At 37.7% G+C, this 16,527-nt stretch overlaps 2 protein-coding genes across 2 annotated transcripts; both read right to left on the bottom strand.

Moving 5' to 3' along the window:
* Window positions 1-1,084: 1,084 nt before the first annotated feature.
* LOC103926991 (nascent polypeptide-associated complex subunit alpha-like protein 1) lies at window positions 1,085-4,579 on the bottom strand. Its single transcript, XM_009335880.3, has 5 exons — window positions 4,444-4,579; window positions 3,789-3,849; window positions 2,340-2,421; window positions 1,722-1,849; window positions 1,085-1,630 (listed from the first exon to the last, which is right to left on the bottom strand). Exons 2-5 carry the CDS (start codon window positions 3,846-3,848, stop codon window positions 1,298-1,300), a joined length of 603 nt encoding a protein of 200 aa, XP_009334155.1. The 5' UTR covers window position 3,849; window positions 4,444-4,579; the 3' UTR covers window positions 1,085-1,297.
* Window positions 4,580-15,465: 10,886 nt separating this feature from the next.
* On the bottom strand, window positions 15,466-16,527 carry LOC103939939 (ethylene-responsive transcription factor 3). Its single transcript, XM_048564253.1, has one exon. The coding sequence runs from the start codon at window positions 16,254-16,256 to the stop codon at window positions 15,564-15,566; it is 693 nt and encodes a 230-aa protein (XP_048420210.1). The 5' UTR covers window positions 16,257-16,527; the 3' UTR covers window positions 15,466-15,563.

Raw genomic sequence — 16,527 nt, 5'->3', positions numbered from 1 at the left:
AGAGGAATGTAGAATTTATATATAGTACTAGTCTAGAAGGATTGCGGTACAATGTAAACCCTAATAAAACCCTAATGGGAAAAAAGAATAATTGTTCCTTATTCTTTGATTTGTATAAACGAAAGGCAGCTCAGTTGTTCAATGGTCCATTCATCTAAACTACCCATTAACAATACCGTCCTTGTAAACCAAAAGAGAGTTGAAAAGACAAGTTAGTTTTCGATCACAAAATAATATCATGGGCAGTAATGTAATTTGATTTTTTATTTTAAACATCACCCCACATCCCATATATAATCCTAATATATCTTTAATATTAAAAAATCAAAAATAAAAATCTCTCTTCCCACTCCCACGTTCTCTCTCTCATTTCCATCTTAAAATACGCTAGTATAAATTAAGGTATAAATTAAGGGGTTAATCACCAAAAGAACATAGACAATTTTTTGTTGAAAGGGAAACGAACATTTCATTAGGGGAAAAATCAATGTGTTTGGTTAAATAAACAGGTTTATGATACCACGTGCAAGAGGAGAAACTTTTGAGTCCGAAATCCCAGAAATGGAACGTCTCCAAGGCAATCCCTCGGGATCCTCCTGACCAGTGTTAATGGACCGTTGAATTTTTATCTAACAACTACAATTATTATAATTTTTAGAAGATCTCCTATTTGTAGCTGTTGGATAAAAATTCAACGACCCACTAATACTGATCAGGAGGATCCCGAAGGGTTGCCTCAAAGAGGATCCATTTCCCGGAATCCCGACCAACACAACCATACGACAGAGACATGAAAATACTCTTTGGTCCCACCCTCCTCTCTATTTTGCCCTACCCTATTTGATAAGCCTAGTCCCGAGTGCCGGACAAGGTGGGAGTCATGTCTTGGCTTTCAAATCTTGGCATCTTTTCTTGAAAATCTCCCCAAACGTGGAGGCTGTAATTTTCCTTGCTTGAAAATGAATCCAGTTATAATCAGATCCAACGCCTTTCAAATACACATCGATGCATTCAATCCGACAATCCTAATCAACGATAGTATGTTTAGCAATGGATTTAAATTTGATTGTGGTGAAACCCAATCTGAACCAATCTAGTCCATTTACCATCCTACATGACGCAACATCATCCAAACCATTCATCACAACATAGTTATATCATACCAATACATTAAATACTTTATAATAAAAAGAAAACCCGAAATTTGAACTTCAAAGGTCTCAAGAAGACACAACGACGACGATGCAAAAGAACGAGAAAATTTCTTCAAAAGTAAAGTTACATACTGCAAGGCGACTCAGTTTGTTAATTCCATAATGGCAGAAACAATGTCACCGTCTGTTGCTTTGAGTGCCTTAACTGCTCTTGATCTTGAAACCCCAGCTTGAGTCATCACCAACTCAATGTCCTTGGGCTCCACACCAGTTTCGTCTACATCTTCATCGTCTTGAGCCAAAGTTGATGGCTCTGGGTTTGCTGTCACAGTATTTAGATTAGGAGCCTTGAACTGCTCCGCGGCCTGGGTTTGAAGCTGTGAGCTCAGGTCCTCAATCTTTGCTTCCCCAAAAATGACATACGTGTCAGATGCGGGGCTCTTAAAAACATCTGGCTTTGAGATCACGAACAGAATCTGAAAATAACAAACCTTACTGCATTAATTCCATAAATCAATCTCATGCAAGCTGACACAAAATGCGTGATAGCAATAAATCAACACTTACGTTCTTGCTCTTCTTGACAGTCACACGGCTGACACCTGGAATTCCTTTCATTCCAAGTTTCAACATCGCTTTGCGACTCTTCTTTTCACTTCTGCTCTGCTTAGACCTACCACTTGCATCTCCTTGTCCTGCCACAGTGGCATTTTGACAACAAATTACACCCGTGATAAGCAAAAAAAATTGGCTATACAATAATGTACAACTTCCCAATTACTACCCACAATTTATATATAGCAGGAGGGGTAAGCCAAAATTATTTTATCAAGGTGGGCTTAACGGCAAAACAAAAGAATTCAGTTAAAAAGTTATACTAAAATTGTCTCAATATGTCATCTCTAACTTTTGACATTTTCAGCCACAAAACCAGACAATATATAGGCATATTGCTTCCCAGAAGGCACCAGAAAGAGAGACAAATGAGCTAAACTAAGAAGACAAGCACTGCATAATAAATTGAAGACAGAAACACCACCTTTTTCCTATGCCTTTTAAGTCAGTCTAGAGATGGCATTCACTAAGATCTTCAAGCAAACTATATGCTTGAAAGAGCGAGAGCATTTGAGGGGAAAATCATAAAACAGTTTAGCATCACATTTAAGTCTTCACAGTGCAATTTACCTTCTACATCTTCATCTTGGTCATCATCTTCATCATCGTCATCGTCATCGTCATCTTCGTCCTCGACTATTGGCTCATCATCCTACAACCATTTCCCTCAAAATTTCATGCCCCATAAAAGAAAAAGGTGAAGCATCTTGAAGAATTTATTCACTATCCTCCACAAGTAAACATCAACTCACATGTAAGGAACAAATCATATTAAGGAAGAGCATAGCCTACGCACTTCCATTATATTGTGCATAAACTTGACAAAGTATGCAAACAAGTTAAAGATAGAACATTATAAACCTCCAAAGACTTGCCACATTCTTTCTCCACTAACCTCTCGTAGATAGGAAAATCAACTTAGATTAGTGAGTTGTTATGATATGTTTTGCAGTTCAGGATTGATTCTATAATAGCAGGGCCCAAATTAAGTCAACATATTTGGTACTAACCCAGTCAAAAGGTGATAATGCAAAATAAACACATCTAATTAAATGTAACCAAAAAAAATCCTATATGCTTCAGGGCATGAGGCATGAACTAAAGTAAAATACTCCAGTTAACGGAATTCAGGCAAAGAGGTAACAATGTCAAATGAGTGATCAAAGTTCAAAAAAGAGTAATGATGAAAGATTGTTTGATATGGTATCTGGTATCAGGATCATCCATACAAATTGATGAGATAGATATAGAAATACTGATTTGCAAGTGATCCAATAGGATAAAAAACAGAATAATTACCAGGTTGGTACAAACTTAATGACAGGTGCAGAAATTAAAACAACGAAGAACCTTAAGAAAGAAATTCGGGTCAACAGCACCGATCAAACTGGCTCAATCTATAGCCAAAAACAAGTGTTGCAGTATTCCACCTGGGTATACTGCTCATTTAAGATGATATGAAAATTATCTGAAATACAAATAAATGAATAAAGAAACAAACCATTGCCATCGCCAGCCAAACCAATATAGAAAGAATGACAAAGTTGATTTCTCCAATATTGTAAAGAAAGGTTTCCACTTAACCTAATAGCTACCACATAACCAACAGAAGCAAAGTCAACTGGATATGACTCCATTAAAGATAGACACCATACTAATTCCAAAAGGCTGACAACAAAATAGCGATTCATAAACCCTTCTTGGGGTTACAGCTGACTTCACTTGGTAGGAATCCATTTCACATTTGTTGGTCACTGGATACAAAAAATCAAACAGCATCCCAGCTAAAAAGCAAACACGCAACAAATAAAATCACACTTCGACCGTTAAATCTTTCCAATTTAACCTAATGCATAAGGCAAATAAGAAAAATATCACATAAAACATGCCTCTACTCAATTGAAACAGTTGGTAAATTGCGCATGAACCCCATTAAAAACAACGAGAAATGAATATATATATATATGTGTGTGTGTGTGTGTGTGTGTGTGTAGAGAGAGAGAGAGAGAGAAAGATTACATTAACTTTTTGCTGTTCGAGTTGGGCAGCAAGGAGCTCTTCCTGAGTTTGGGCAGTCATGCTGTCACAATTTGATAATAAAAATGTGTAATTCCAGTAGAGAATTATTCTTATTCAGATCAAACAAAAAAAGGGATGAATTTATAAGAACAAGTAAAAAATTTAAATTGAAAATCATTCAAATTAAGTTCTCAAATTTCAGTGGAGAAACAGAAATTAGAATTCTAATCTACCAAACCTTTTCTATTCTAATCTATACATTAAGATAAAACAATAAAAAAAAGATAATCGATTCGGCACTTAACTACATGTTATATAAATACATGAATATTGGAGTTGCAAAGTTTCGAAATGACAGAAATCCCCAATTTGAATGTAGAAACATAAGTTAAACGTAAACCCTAATTCGAATTAAAACCAACATTCTGCAATCAATTAAACAATTCAAGTAAAACAACAGATTTAATTAGATTCACTAAACAAATCAAGCAAGATAAGAAATTAATTTGCAAAAAGAAACGAAACACTGAGAGAGAGAGAGAGACAGAGAGACAGAGAGCGGTAGAGAGAGAGGGAGGGAGGGAAGGAGAAACAGAGAGCGGGATAGAGAGAGAGAGAGAGAGAGAGAGAGAGAGAGAGAGAAGAGAAGAGTTACCTTGGAGTTGGGGCAGATGAAGTAGAAGCGTAAAGGGGAAGAGGAAGGAGGAGCCAAAGCAGCTGCGCAATGCGAAGGAAATTTTCAGGGTTGAGCGTGTTTTTTAGGGTTTAGCGATTCAGATCCCACTCTGCACCGTTTAGTCCTGACCGTTCACGCTGATCGTGCGGCCAGGAATCTATTTTACATTTTTCCTTTTCTTTATTATTTTCCTGTCAGTCTATTGTAAGCCATCAGTTTACGACAAAAAGAAAATTCATTTCGACATTTTTTGAGTAAATTATAGCACTAGTTCGACAGGAGCAATGATCCTTCAACTAAAAATTCATTATCATTGGTTCAATCAACTCATCAAAATGTGCAGTTATGGTCCTTCAACTAAAAATTTATTACCACTGGTTCTTCAACTTTAATTTAATTAGATAAATAATTTCTCAACTTTAACTCAATTAAAGCAATGGTCCCTCAACTTTAACTCAATTGTAGCAATAATCCTTCCAACATAACTCACTTTGACAAAATTCTGATGAAGTTGACGAAAATGACTATAGCTACACGTTTTGATGGGTTGATGGATCCTAATTGTAGCAATGGTCATTCCAACATAACTTATTTTGACAAAATTCTAACGAAATTGACGAAAATGATCATAGCTACATATTTTGATGAGTTGAGGGACCAATAGTAATGAATTTTTAATTAAAGGACCATTGCTCCAATTTAATTAAAATTACGGAACCATTGCTACAATTTACTCGCATTTTTTCTTGTGCGTAAATTGTATCAATGGTCTCTCAACTAAAAATTCATTATCATTGGTCACTCCACTCATCAAAACGTGTAGCAATGGTTCTTTTCATCAACTCCGTCAGAATTATGTCAAAATGAGTTATGTTGGAAGGATCATTGCTACAATTGGGTTAAAGTAGAGATGTCATTACTCCAATTGAGTTAAAGTTGTGGGGCTATTGCTCTAATTGAATTAAAGTTGAGAGACAATATAATTTTTCTTATTTGATTTTCCATATTTGTCTCGTGATTTAGCCTCGCGTGCATGACATATGACTCATTTTGAACGAAGTTCTAACGGAGTTGACGAAAATGATCATAACTGCACATTTTGATGAGTTAAGAGACCAATGGTAATAAATTTTTAGTTGAGGGATCGTTGCTACAATTTACTCTTTTTTGTCGAGGTCAATTAGACCATTAACGAGGAGATTATTTTCTTAAATTATATTTTGAAAACCACTCTAAAGAAGAAATTCAACTGTCAAATCATGTGGTCTACAAAAGAAGAAATTCAACTGTCAAATCATGTGGTCTACAAAAGAAGAAATTCAACTGTCAAATCATATGGTTTACAAAATATAATTTAAGTAAATAGTTTCTCTAACATCAACTATAACACTAGTATAAAGAGTGCATTCATATGAAACTCTTTGACAGATGAATCTTTGCATACGCACTTGGTAGTCTTGGCAGCTATCTCACAGCTAACTCAATCAACCCATAACCACAAACCAACAAGCTTGAATAAATTACTATTAAATGATAATAAACCTATTCATTACATGTCTATGGGAACATAGATGATTAGGTGAAGTTCATAATAAGAAAATTAAGCTCACAACATTCATTCACACATTGAATCAAACACTTACACTTTAGGAAGAAAGAAAAACAAAATAAGAGAGAAAGAGAGCAATCAATCGCCGAGGGAGAAATGAATAGGAAATAGAAGGGGTGGTAGTCAGTTCTTATCATACAAGTTTTCTTTTTTTTTTAACAGAAAGTCAACTTTCATTAAAATAAGAACTAGTACAAGGCCCAAAAATGACCGGGTAAACAACTACAGGAAAGTAAAAGGCTCAAGCAAAATGAGAGCAACAACCCAATATACAACAGGAGACCCACATAAGCTTAGGCTCGAAGGTAGTAGAAAACAGAAAATAAAAAACCTAATCTCCAACAACAAAGACCTCGTCGCCATCGTCGTCACATCCTTGGATGAAACCAAACTCCGAACTGAGAAAATAGACATCAGATCCAAATTCCTTTCACAAACCCCTGCAAATATATACAAACAAAGTATTATATAGGTAGAGGGTGAAGCTAAGGGGATATGTAAAACACCCAACAATTGGCCTCAATGGGGATCCGACATATGCCGGTTGGGGGATGGGATGTGAATGAGGGTAATAGATTTGATATCCTTCTCCCAATCGAAGCCCGCCTATCCGTGTACATAGTGGGTTGGGATGTAGTATCACATCTAACAAGGAGGGATGACAGAAAGTTAAAAGACAGAAAGCAGTAAAATTAGGCAAAAGATGCCAGATAAAGGCATAAAACCCAGATCTGAGACAAGCTCAGAGGATAGTTGAGACCCAGCTCAACGAAAATTGAGATAAACTCAGAGAGAATAGGGAAAAAAAATGAAAGAATGAGACTAGAATGAAGAAATGAAGAGATGGATGCACGGAAGAGGATGAAGTAGAGACAGTGAGAGGGGAGGAAAAAAAGAAAAAGGCAAAGAAGTGAAGGAGAGAAAAAGAGAAGGAGGAAGGAAGAATGGAGACTGGAAAAAGGAGGAGGTAACGGGGTTGTCGCCTACCCCGAGTAAGAGTAAGGGGCGACGGTTGAAAGTTGCAACCGGAGAAAAGGCTCTGAATTTGGGTTTCTAGAGAGAGAAATTAGGGAGGGGGAGAGAGAGAGAGAGAAAGAACGTGTTTGCTTTCTTATCATACAAGTTAAATAGAGTGAGGACAACGTGAAGAAAGTAACCAAAAAGCGGTATAATTAAAATTCTTGAATAAAATCTAATTCTCATTAAAACCAAATGTAAGATTGAATATTGATTTTGGTCCTTGGAATTTATATCCATCTCAGCAATTGTTACCTAATGATTTAACTAATTTCAAACGTAGTTTCATTAGTTCCTAAATTTCCCATGTCCTCCAATCTAGCTAGTAGCTACTAGTTGGCTTTCCTAAGTTACCCACAGGCAGCAGCTATCGCCACGAACGGATCAACAACTAATGTTGGTCGCTCAGTTACATCGTCAATGTAGAATATGCTAACTAGATAATCATCGAACTCAATTCAGTATAAGATCGAGTAGTAGAGTTGTAGACAACTTGGAGGAGGACAACATAAGAGATCCCAGAGCGACAGAGCACCGCATGGTAGTTCACATAGAGTTGCTAGAGTTTGTGCACATTTCAATTTAGGGGCCTAGGCGAAGCTTAACATGATCACAGGTACACTGAGTTTAGGGAACTAAACTGTTTTTAAGGGGGAAAGATGTGAAATTCCTTCTTCGTATATCACTATTCCATTATCGTATGTCGTGTTTCTACGATTTTATTTTATTTTGTTAATTTTAGAGGTTTTGGTTTTTTATTTAAGTTCAAATTTATCACTGGCCAATAAAAATCTGTAGACCTTTTGGGGTCACTATTGGACTTTTTAGACATAGCTCAATTCCATGAGCGTGTAGAAAAAAATTGTTAGCGAAACAAAGTTTTAGCGAAGAAGTTATAAGCAATCAAAGTTAGGGCACATGTCATTTAACACCTTCATATATAGTACACCCCAAAAGAGCTGGAGCAGCCTTTCTTCATTTAGAACCCTAGCTCGTGGGTTGACCAGTTTAGCCCTCCTAGACCAGCGATTTGATCCTGTTTTTAGGCAGATCTTCCGACCAATTTTCGGGGCATTTCTATCTCATTAGTTCCTAAATTTCCCATTTCCTCTAATATAACTAGCTACTAGTTTACTTTCCTAAATTACCATAGGCTTACGAGCCGATTAGCAACTAGTGTTAGTGGCTCAGTTGCACCTTTAGCGCAAAGTAGGCTAACTAGATAATCATCAGACTTGATTCAATATAAGATCGGGGCAGTAGAGTGGTAGACAACTTGGAATAGGTCAACATAAAGGATCTCATAGTATCAGAGCACTGCAAGGCAGTTCATAGATAGTTACTAGAGTTTGTGCACTTTCCACTTCGGGGGACAAGGTAGAGCTTGACATGACCACAAGTACACTAAGTTTAGGTGTCTAAACTGTTTTTAAGGGAGAAGAATGTGAAATTCTGTCACCACACTTCATTATTCAGTTACAGATTTTGTGTTTCTATGATTTTATTTTATTTACATTAATTTTAGATGCTTTTGTTAGTTATTTAAGTTCGACTTTTTGTCACTGGCAAATAAAAATCTATAGATCTTTTGGGGTAACTCTATGACTTTTTAGACAGAGCTCGATCCACAAGTGTGTAGATGAAAATCTTTCGCTAAACGGAGTTTTAATGAAACAGTTATAAGAAATCAATGTTAGGGGCATTTATGTTATTTGATACCTTCATATATAGTAGACCCCCAAAGGGTTGGAGCAACTTTTTCCATATAGAACCCTAGCTCGTGGGCTGACCGCTTAGCCCTCCTCCATTAGTGATCTAACCTTGCTCATGGGCAGATTTTCCAACCATTTTTCTAGCCAAATCCAGCTCATTAGTTCCTAAATTTCCCATTTCCTCTAATCTAGCTTGTGAAATCCCGTTTCCGAATTTTACTATTTAATTTTACGTATTTATGCAAACTTTTTTTTTTTAATTTGAGAATTTTAGTTGACTAGTTACAAAATTTTTTTTTTTCTCGTAAATAGTCATTAAAAATTCGTAGACCTTTTGGAGTCAATATTAATACTTTCGAGTAAAGCTCAATTCCACAAATGTGTAAGCGAAAACCATATCAAAGTTATAACGGAGGAGAAATAAGCAAGCAAAGATAGGGCAAAATGATCATTTGCACCTCTATTTGTAAAAGGCCCAAGAATCTAGGAGAGAACCCCCTCCCCCTGAATTGGCAACCCGACAACCCGGTTCTCTGCGAATGACCCGGTTGCATGGGTAATTTTTCGACATCGTTTCTGACGAGTTCCGGCATCGCCGGTCATCACGACTTCCTTTTCCACCTAGCATCATTTCGTTTGGCCACCTGTCGTGGCAGAGCAAAGCTCCAATTTTCCCAAGCTTCTTTGACGGCGATTTCGTCGTTCCTGTTCAATCGACATCATCCACCACCACCAATCAACTCACTTGGGCCCCAACTACAAAACCCATAGCTCAGACAAGCGACAGAGCTACGGCGAGGCAAAGATGAGGGTGCACCGTTTCTGAAATCCAATGGTTTCCGACGAAATTCGAGGTCCTCCAGCCATTTCTAAGCCTCAACGCAGGTTTAAAAACTTCTCTTCTTGCTGTGAATTAAAATACTGGTTAAGAAAGGCTCACAAATAACCTCATTAAGGAGGCACTTATCGACGGAAATATTAAGACGAAAAAATGAATATGCAACAATCTCTGAGAAGAAAAAGAAAAAAGCTAGAAATATGGGGAGAGAAGTTGCCACCAGCCCCAAGCTGGAGTAATTGCCTATTGTATTGTTGGTAACTATTATGAGAGTGTTTTTATTAAGTATCAATAACAATACCTATATTGTTAGGTACCATTACCATAGATTAATAAACCAATTTAACCTATGGGATTCGAATTGCGTTGATTTGCAAATCCAAACCCCTTCTACTTCCCTTTTTTAGGGTCAATGAATCGTTTTAACCTACAACCCGATTATCAAGCTTGGAATTTCAAATGCATGACGTAAACTCATTTAAGCTTAAGATGGAACTCAATCTTCCTTTCACTTTGCCCTATAAAATTCAAAATGTGTCACTTAATTATGTGAAAGTTAACCTTGCCTCACTTTGTCTTATTCCATCACTTCCGTTGAACGTTCTGTGACAAATATAAGGCCCATTGTTTGGCTGACATGTTAACCATGTCATCTCCCCATGGATAAATTTAATAAAAAAAAATCATTTAACACTTTGAAAACGTTAAAAGAGTAATGTTATTCTTACCATATTTATTTACCATCTTAGGTGGCATATGAGTTGGACAAGCTACATAATTTAATTTCAATCTTTTTATTAATTAAAACACTTAAATAATCTTAGGTGAAAAAAAGAGACTTATCGTATACACAATCATCATTTAATTAACAATCTTTTTATCAATTATTGATTAACATTTTGAAATTAAATGCTAATTTAATTTAGATGATGTGACTGTCCACATCAGATGCCACCTAAGGTGGTATATAATTATGGTACAAAAATATAGTAAGAATAACATTATTGACGTTAAAAATACATTAAAACTTAAAAGAGAAAAAAATGGAAAGCCAGCAAACCCACCCTCTGCTCATCTGCATCTCCCCTCTTTGTCAGAATCACATCTAAGGCGGGTATGGATATGGGAGGCCTGGGTTAGGATGGCAGGAGTGGGGGTAGGGGTGGGGCAACGTCATGAGGTTGGGAAGGGATGATGCTGGTGTTTGGGGGAAGGGCGAGGCTTTAGGTTCTGTTTAGTGTGATGAATGAGATTGAGCTTTGGGGATATGACTGGATTAGGCTAGATAACATATTTTATTGTGGATTCATAACCTATTATATCCAGTCTTGTCTATTTACATTTTGACACAACAAACAACGAACTGGACTCAAGATTTTAATTTGTCACAACTTATCTCATCCAATCCACCAAATGAAGCCTTCGGGTTTATAATCTTACTTTTTTCAGTTCTTGGATTTATAAATTGATTTATTTTCTTTTTCCACATAGTGCTATTTCAATGGATGTGTAGGTCACATGCATGCCATGACACACCCCGATCGAGATCAGGGCATGCTGGGCGTCATGTGAAGGTGACGTAACCATGTGCACAGTGCGGAAGCTAAGAATAATAATAAAAATACGAATAAATAAAAATCAAGCTATACACTAAGCAGATAACATACAAGTGCAAGCGCAAGTGTGAAAAACAATATTCAAAGTACGGAAGACCTAGTGCAGTTTGGGGGAAAACAAACATTAAATAAACACACCCAGAGGTGGTCCTACACGGGTGATAATCTGTCAGATATGCCGTGAATCCCTCGAGAGCCACCAAACAAGCTATCCAAACTAAAACCTGGAGGGGCGCAAAACAAAAAGCGTGAGTGGGCAAAAACAAGCTTTTCAAAATCATTTCAATAACAAAAGTTCTAACCCCTCACCATAAAACTTGTATAGTTTCCTAGAAAATATAATATACACATATATAAAACACATGCTCAGAAATATGCCATGTCGAATGGCTCTAAACAAAATGCAAATACTCAGGTAATGTCAATCAATGTCATATAATCTGCCAGCCAGAGTCACCTAACGTGACCTATACGGTGGAATCTAGAGCTCAAATCTCCAACTCACTAATTATACCTGCACATGAGTCGGAACCACCTAAAGTGGTTTGTACGACAGGATTGGGTGTAAATAAATACGTTCAAGTGCTACGATCACGTGAAGACTAGGCGAATAATCGCAGGTCACCTACGAGTCGGAACCACCTATAGTGGTCTGTACGACATGATTGTGCACCTAACTTGGATCCAAGATGAGCATGTGGTGCGGAAGGTGAACATCACGTGAAGGACTGTGCCCTACTCTGGGCGGGAGTACTAACACTGGGGGTGCAGGTTATGAGCTCTCTATGCATCTCAATTCACTACTAAACATAAACATAAACCATAACTTACCTGGCACTTACCTGTGCGTTCGCAGCACCAAACATATATATATATATATATATATATATATATATATATGCAACTACTAATGCATAATTAATTAGGCAAACGTAAAGCATGGCATTTAAAACATATCAACGTTTAATTTCATTTTCTGGGAAAAATCACAAGTATATAGGTATATACGGAAAACCAAAAGCCCACTCACTGGTATGTAGAAGGATCGTAACCCTCTTGCCTCGAGTGACTGCGCTCGTCCTCGGGATAGGTCTCACCTATATGCGAAACAACTATAAAAATGTTAATTTAAAGCACATAACCCAAACTAGGTAAAAACTTCTCATACAATGCTCAAATGAGGTGTATGAATACACCAACGTGATCTACTGAACCACACAAACATCCCCATATTTTTAAAATAATTTTCTGACGTCACACGCGCCCCCACGCGCTGGCCAAGGCACGGCCACACGTGCCGCCCACGCGCAGGCACATGCCTGTCACACTAACGGCGTCGGTTAACGCCGTTAGGAATATTTCGTTAAGTCTGACAGATTCCGTTAAAGTTAACCTAACGCCGTTAGGAATATTCCATCCAAACTGACGGAATATTCCATCGTCTTCTCTGGCCAACCTCCGGCGCCGTCGCCATCGTCGGAAAATCGGAAAATTTTCCAAACTTCATTTCTCACTTGTTTTTCACCCAAATTTCATGGAATTGGTACCAAAATGAAGCTTACAACTAGAGGAACAAAACCTTACTACTTTCAAGCACTAAAACCAACGGAATCTCGCTGGAAAAACTCCACCAAATCTGGCCAAACCTGCAACTCACAATCCCAATGTCCAAAACCTTCAAACGAACCACCCTGAGCTTCCTAAAGACCTCACCAAGCTTTCTACAAGCCTGAAATTCCCAAAAACACATGAATTTACTTATGCATGAACAATACCCTGATTTGAACATCTCGGGTTCGACGTGAAAACGAAGGTGTCCTTACCTGAAATGGGTATGGTTGAACTCGTATGAAGCTCACAAACACAAAGGTATAAGTCTCCACCACGATCTACCACGTTTTCGAAGGGTTTAACCTTGTCCGTACAAAGAAGAAAGGAAAGGGAGAGAGAAACAGGGATACGGGATAGGGAAAGGATGAGAATGAGTGTGGATGTGTGTGTGTGGTCCAAACGCAACCAACCAAAACCCCAAAATAACCACACAACAAAACAAAACCACTAGGGGCAAAACCGTCAATTTATCCCTACGGTACGAAAAATCTGGGACGGGCTGTCACATGCCATGTCAACAAACAAAACGAAAATTTTAACAATATTGAATGGCATATGGACCAAGTGTTAAAAAAAATTAAGTTTCAAAAATTACGGATACATTTTGAGTTTCATTGAACAAAACGAGAGAATGATTGAATTTTAGGGGCATAGGCATAAATAAAGTCCTTTCCCTTTCTCTTACTATTTGCATATGAAAAATTCAAAGTCCAAGTTAAAGGGTCTTTGAATTTGTAAAAGTCCAAGTTCAAAGATTAGCCTCCACTAATTTTGAGTGACTGCCGTGCAATTTTGTTGACTCCTTTTCCACGCCTTGCCCTCTTACTAAGCAACATGCTGAACTGCACTAATAACCCTTCAAGTTTACTCAAGTTTGTACCATCATCCTGTCCTTCTAATTTACTCAAGTTTCTACCATCGTCATCATCATCCTCCTCGCTTTTCTGTTGTACTATTGTGTTTGTAGTTTCATTATGTTAGCATTGTTAGTCCAGTCTGTCAAATGAGATAAAATTCCTTTTATCTTGGGTTTTATAATGGGAAGATTAAAATTGGATAAAAAAAATTTGCCAAATTGACGGATTGAACTAAAATGAAAACAAATTAATCTATTCGGAAGAAAATGTAAGAAAAAATACCTTATATTAACATAAGTGAGAAGGGAGCTGCTATTGCTTGCCCCTTCACAAAAATCATTTTGCACTCCTCGCATTTTACACAAAGAGAATTTACAAATTTACTAAAGAACAAATGCATAATAATATTTTTTAAGTGTCAATATAGTACCTAAGTGAAACTTTTGAGTAAACTATAACATGAATAATGGGTTTTACTTTACACTCCAAGACATGTCAACATGAAGATGCATTCAACGCAAGGTTAAGGGAGTATGATTTTTTCACCATTTATTCTCATCCGTTTCTCTCCTCTCCGCTCACACTTTGTTTTTTATTTTTTTCTCTTTATTAAAAATAAATATAAAATATTAACATGTCTTAATCATAACGGTTCAAGTAAGAGGGGAGGAAAGAAGAGAGATTATGAAGGAAGAGAATCCTCCTCTTGCTTAAAATGAGCCCCAAATTTTCACATTTATGACATAATTGAACCGAAGATTAATTTCTTCTCAATGAACAAAATCGAGAAAATTAAAGTAATGATCCTGAACTTTGGCTCAATTAGAGCTACTAGACTAAAAATTCGTAAGTTTTGATTCCTAAACTTGTTTGAATGTGGAACAATAATAACTCTGTTAAAACTTTCATTCAAAATAGAGTTTAAAGGGGGCAAAAAAATAAATAAAAGTTCTAACAGAGATAACTAAAAGACCTATTCCTTCACGTTATTACAAGTTCAGAAACCAATACTTACAAATTTTTAGTTCAGGAACGAAAGCTTCAGTTGAGCTAAAATTAAGAGACTATTGCTTCGAATATCACACAAAATCACATCCATATGGAAACTAAGTTAGGCCAATGATTCATTTTACTCCATTACAAACAAAACAAAACAAAACAAAAAAAGGCTATAAGTAATGAGGTTCGTATAGAAATGGTGACACATTACGCATACCAAACATTCTTTGCCTTCTCTTTTGCTTTCCCCAAATCTGCCCTTCCAAATTCAACCCCTTTCTAAACATAGACAATGAAATCAAAACTAGACGAACTAGAAAATTAGCAACTCAATCATACATTGAACCCTTTCTACAACAATATCAACGGCTTGGTAAGACTCAAGAAACCCAGATCAATCGTCGCGTTCCGAATTGAAACACAGTAACTTAAATTAATAATATCGCTTTGTAATATATTAAAAAGAAATTGTTATTAGTACTTCAAAAATCTCATTCTACCCTTCAAAGTTACTTTCTATATTTGAAAATAAAAATTCACCTATAAGAAGCGTAGAATAAGATTTTTAGAATGTCAATAACATTTTCCTATTAAAAATCCAGAACAATAATCGTGCACAAATCCTAACGAGGGTTACATAAAAACAAGATTCTCAAATTTTTTTTTTTTTTTGGTTTATAAAATGAGAAAATTAAAAAAGTAATTCTCATCAAACACCATGCTTGTTATCATACAACAAAAATAAAAGGAGAAAATTTAGATTTTTAGAAGTGAAAAAATTGAATCATCGATCATCATGCTTCATCAAAGGATCAACGGCATTAAAATAACAACGAACAATCAGAGGCATAGAGCCGTACATCGAAGATCCTGACCGTCCACCCCACCGCCCGACTCCCCATCCACATCCAACGGTGGGAAATTTAGATCGAAGGGCAGCGGGGCCTTGCGAAACGACGACGACGCGACGAAATCCCCGTCGTCCTCTACTACCGATGAAGACGAGTCGCAGTCGCTGTGGCAGTCCTCGGGAACCACGGGCGGCGTCCTCGGCTGTCGTTTCCGCCGCGTCAACTCGGCAGCGACCGTCATCGATTGAAGCGGCGGCCGGGGCCCACTGAACGACTCCACGGTGGAGCTCAGGCTGCTGGATGCGGGTCTCTGCGGATCTACAGCCGGATGGTCCTGAAACCCGTAACCCGACCCAAAAAGCTTAGCCTCGATAGCCGGGTCGGTAGGGTTGTTGTAAAAGGAAGGGTAAGCACATGAGATCTGGAAGTTAGTCTTGGCCTTGGGGCCACGGAGGATGCGAGCGGCGGCATCGTAGGCTCGGGCGGCGTCTTCAGCTGAGTCGAAGGTGCCGAGCCAGACCCGGGTCTTCTTCCACGGGTCACGGATCTCGGCAGCAAACCGGCCCCACGGTCTTTTCCGAACCCCTCGGTACCGGACCTCTTTTCCAATACAGGGTCTGGATCCGGTGGGTTCGGCCGGCGGCGCTGCGGGTCTCGTAGCGGCTCCTCTTCCCCTCCTCATGGCCAAGAATCGGGCTTTTTAGAGTCTGATGGTCATAGAAAGAATTGGGTGTTTGAGAGATTTGGATTGGGAAAATTGAAAGATGGGTTTTCCAGAGATAGGAAGAGAAGAGAGAGAGGGAGAGAGAGAGGATATGGGGGAAGGTTTGCTTAGAGGGATGGGTGGGAGAAGAACTGGATGGCACCAGCACCACCCTCTCTTCTACACAAAAAATATATAAATAATAATGATTTTTCTGATTTTTTTGGTTTTTGGTTTCTGGGATTATTAT

This window comes from the organism of the source record quoted next, unplaced genomic scaffold (assembly GCF_019419815.1).
Source record: "Pyrus x bretschneideri cultivar Hongxiangsu unplaced genomic scaffold, Pyrus_bretschneideri_v1 Contig38, whole genome shotgun sequence".
Taxonomy (NCBI): domain Eukaryota; kingdom Viridiplantae; phylum Streptophyta; class Magnoliopsida; order Rosales; family Rosaceae; genus Pyrus; species Pyrus x bretschneideri.
Note: the sequence above shows the minus strand (reverse complement) of the source record. Positions and strands in the feature narration are given on the sequence as shown.

What these genes read in the sequence shown, in the direction of transcription:
- LOC103926991 (XM_009335880.3), bottom strand. Translation starts at nt 3,848, where the DNA reads ATGACTGCCCAAACTCAGGAAGAGCTCCTTGCTGCCCAACTCGAACAG. An exon ending in TCGAACAGCAAAAAGTTAAT is followed by an intron (nt 2,422 to 3,788) that starts GTAATCTTTCTC and finishes AAATGGTTGTAG; the next exon opens with GATGATGAGCCAATAGTCGA. An exon ending in CCAAGATGAAGATGTAGAAG is followed by an intron (nt 1,850 to 2,339) that starts GTAAATTGCACT and finishes CCACTGTGGCAG; the next exon opens with GACAAGGAGATGCAAGTGGT.
- LOC103939939 (XM_048564253.1), bottom strand. Translation starts at nt 16,256, where the DNA reads ATGAGGAGGGGAAGAGGAGCCGCTACGAGACCCGCAGCGCCGCCGGCC.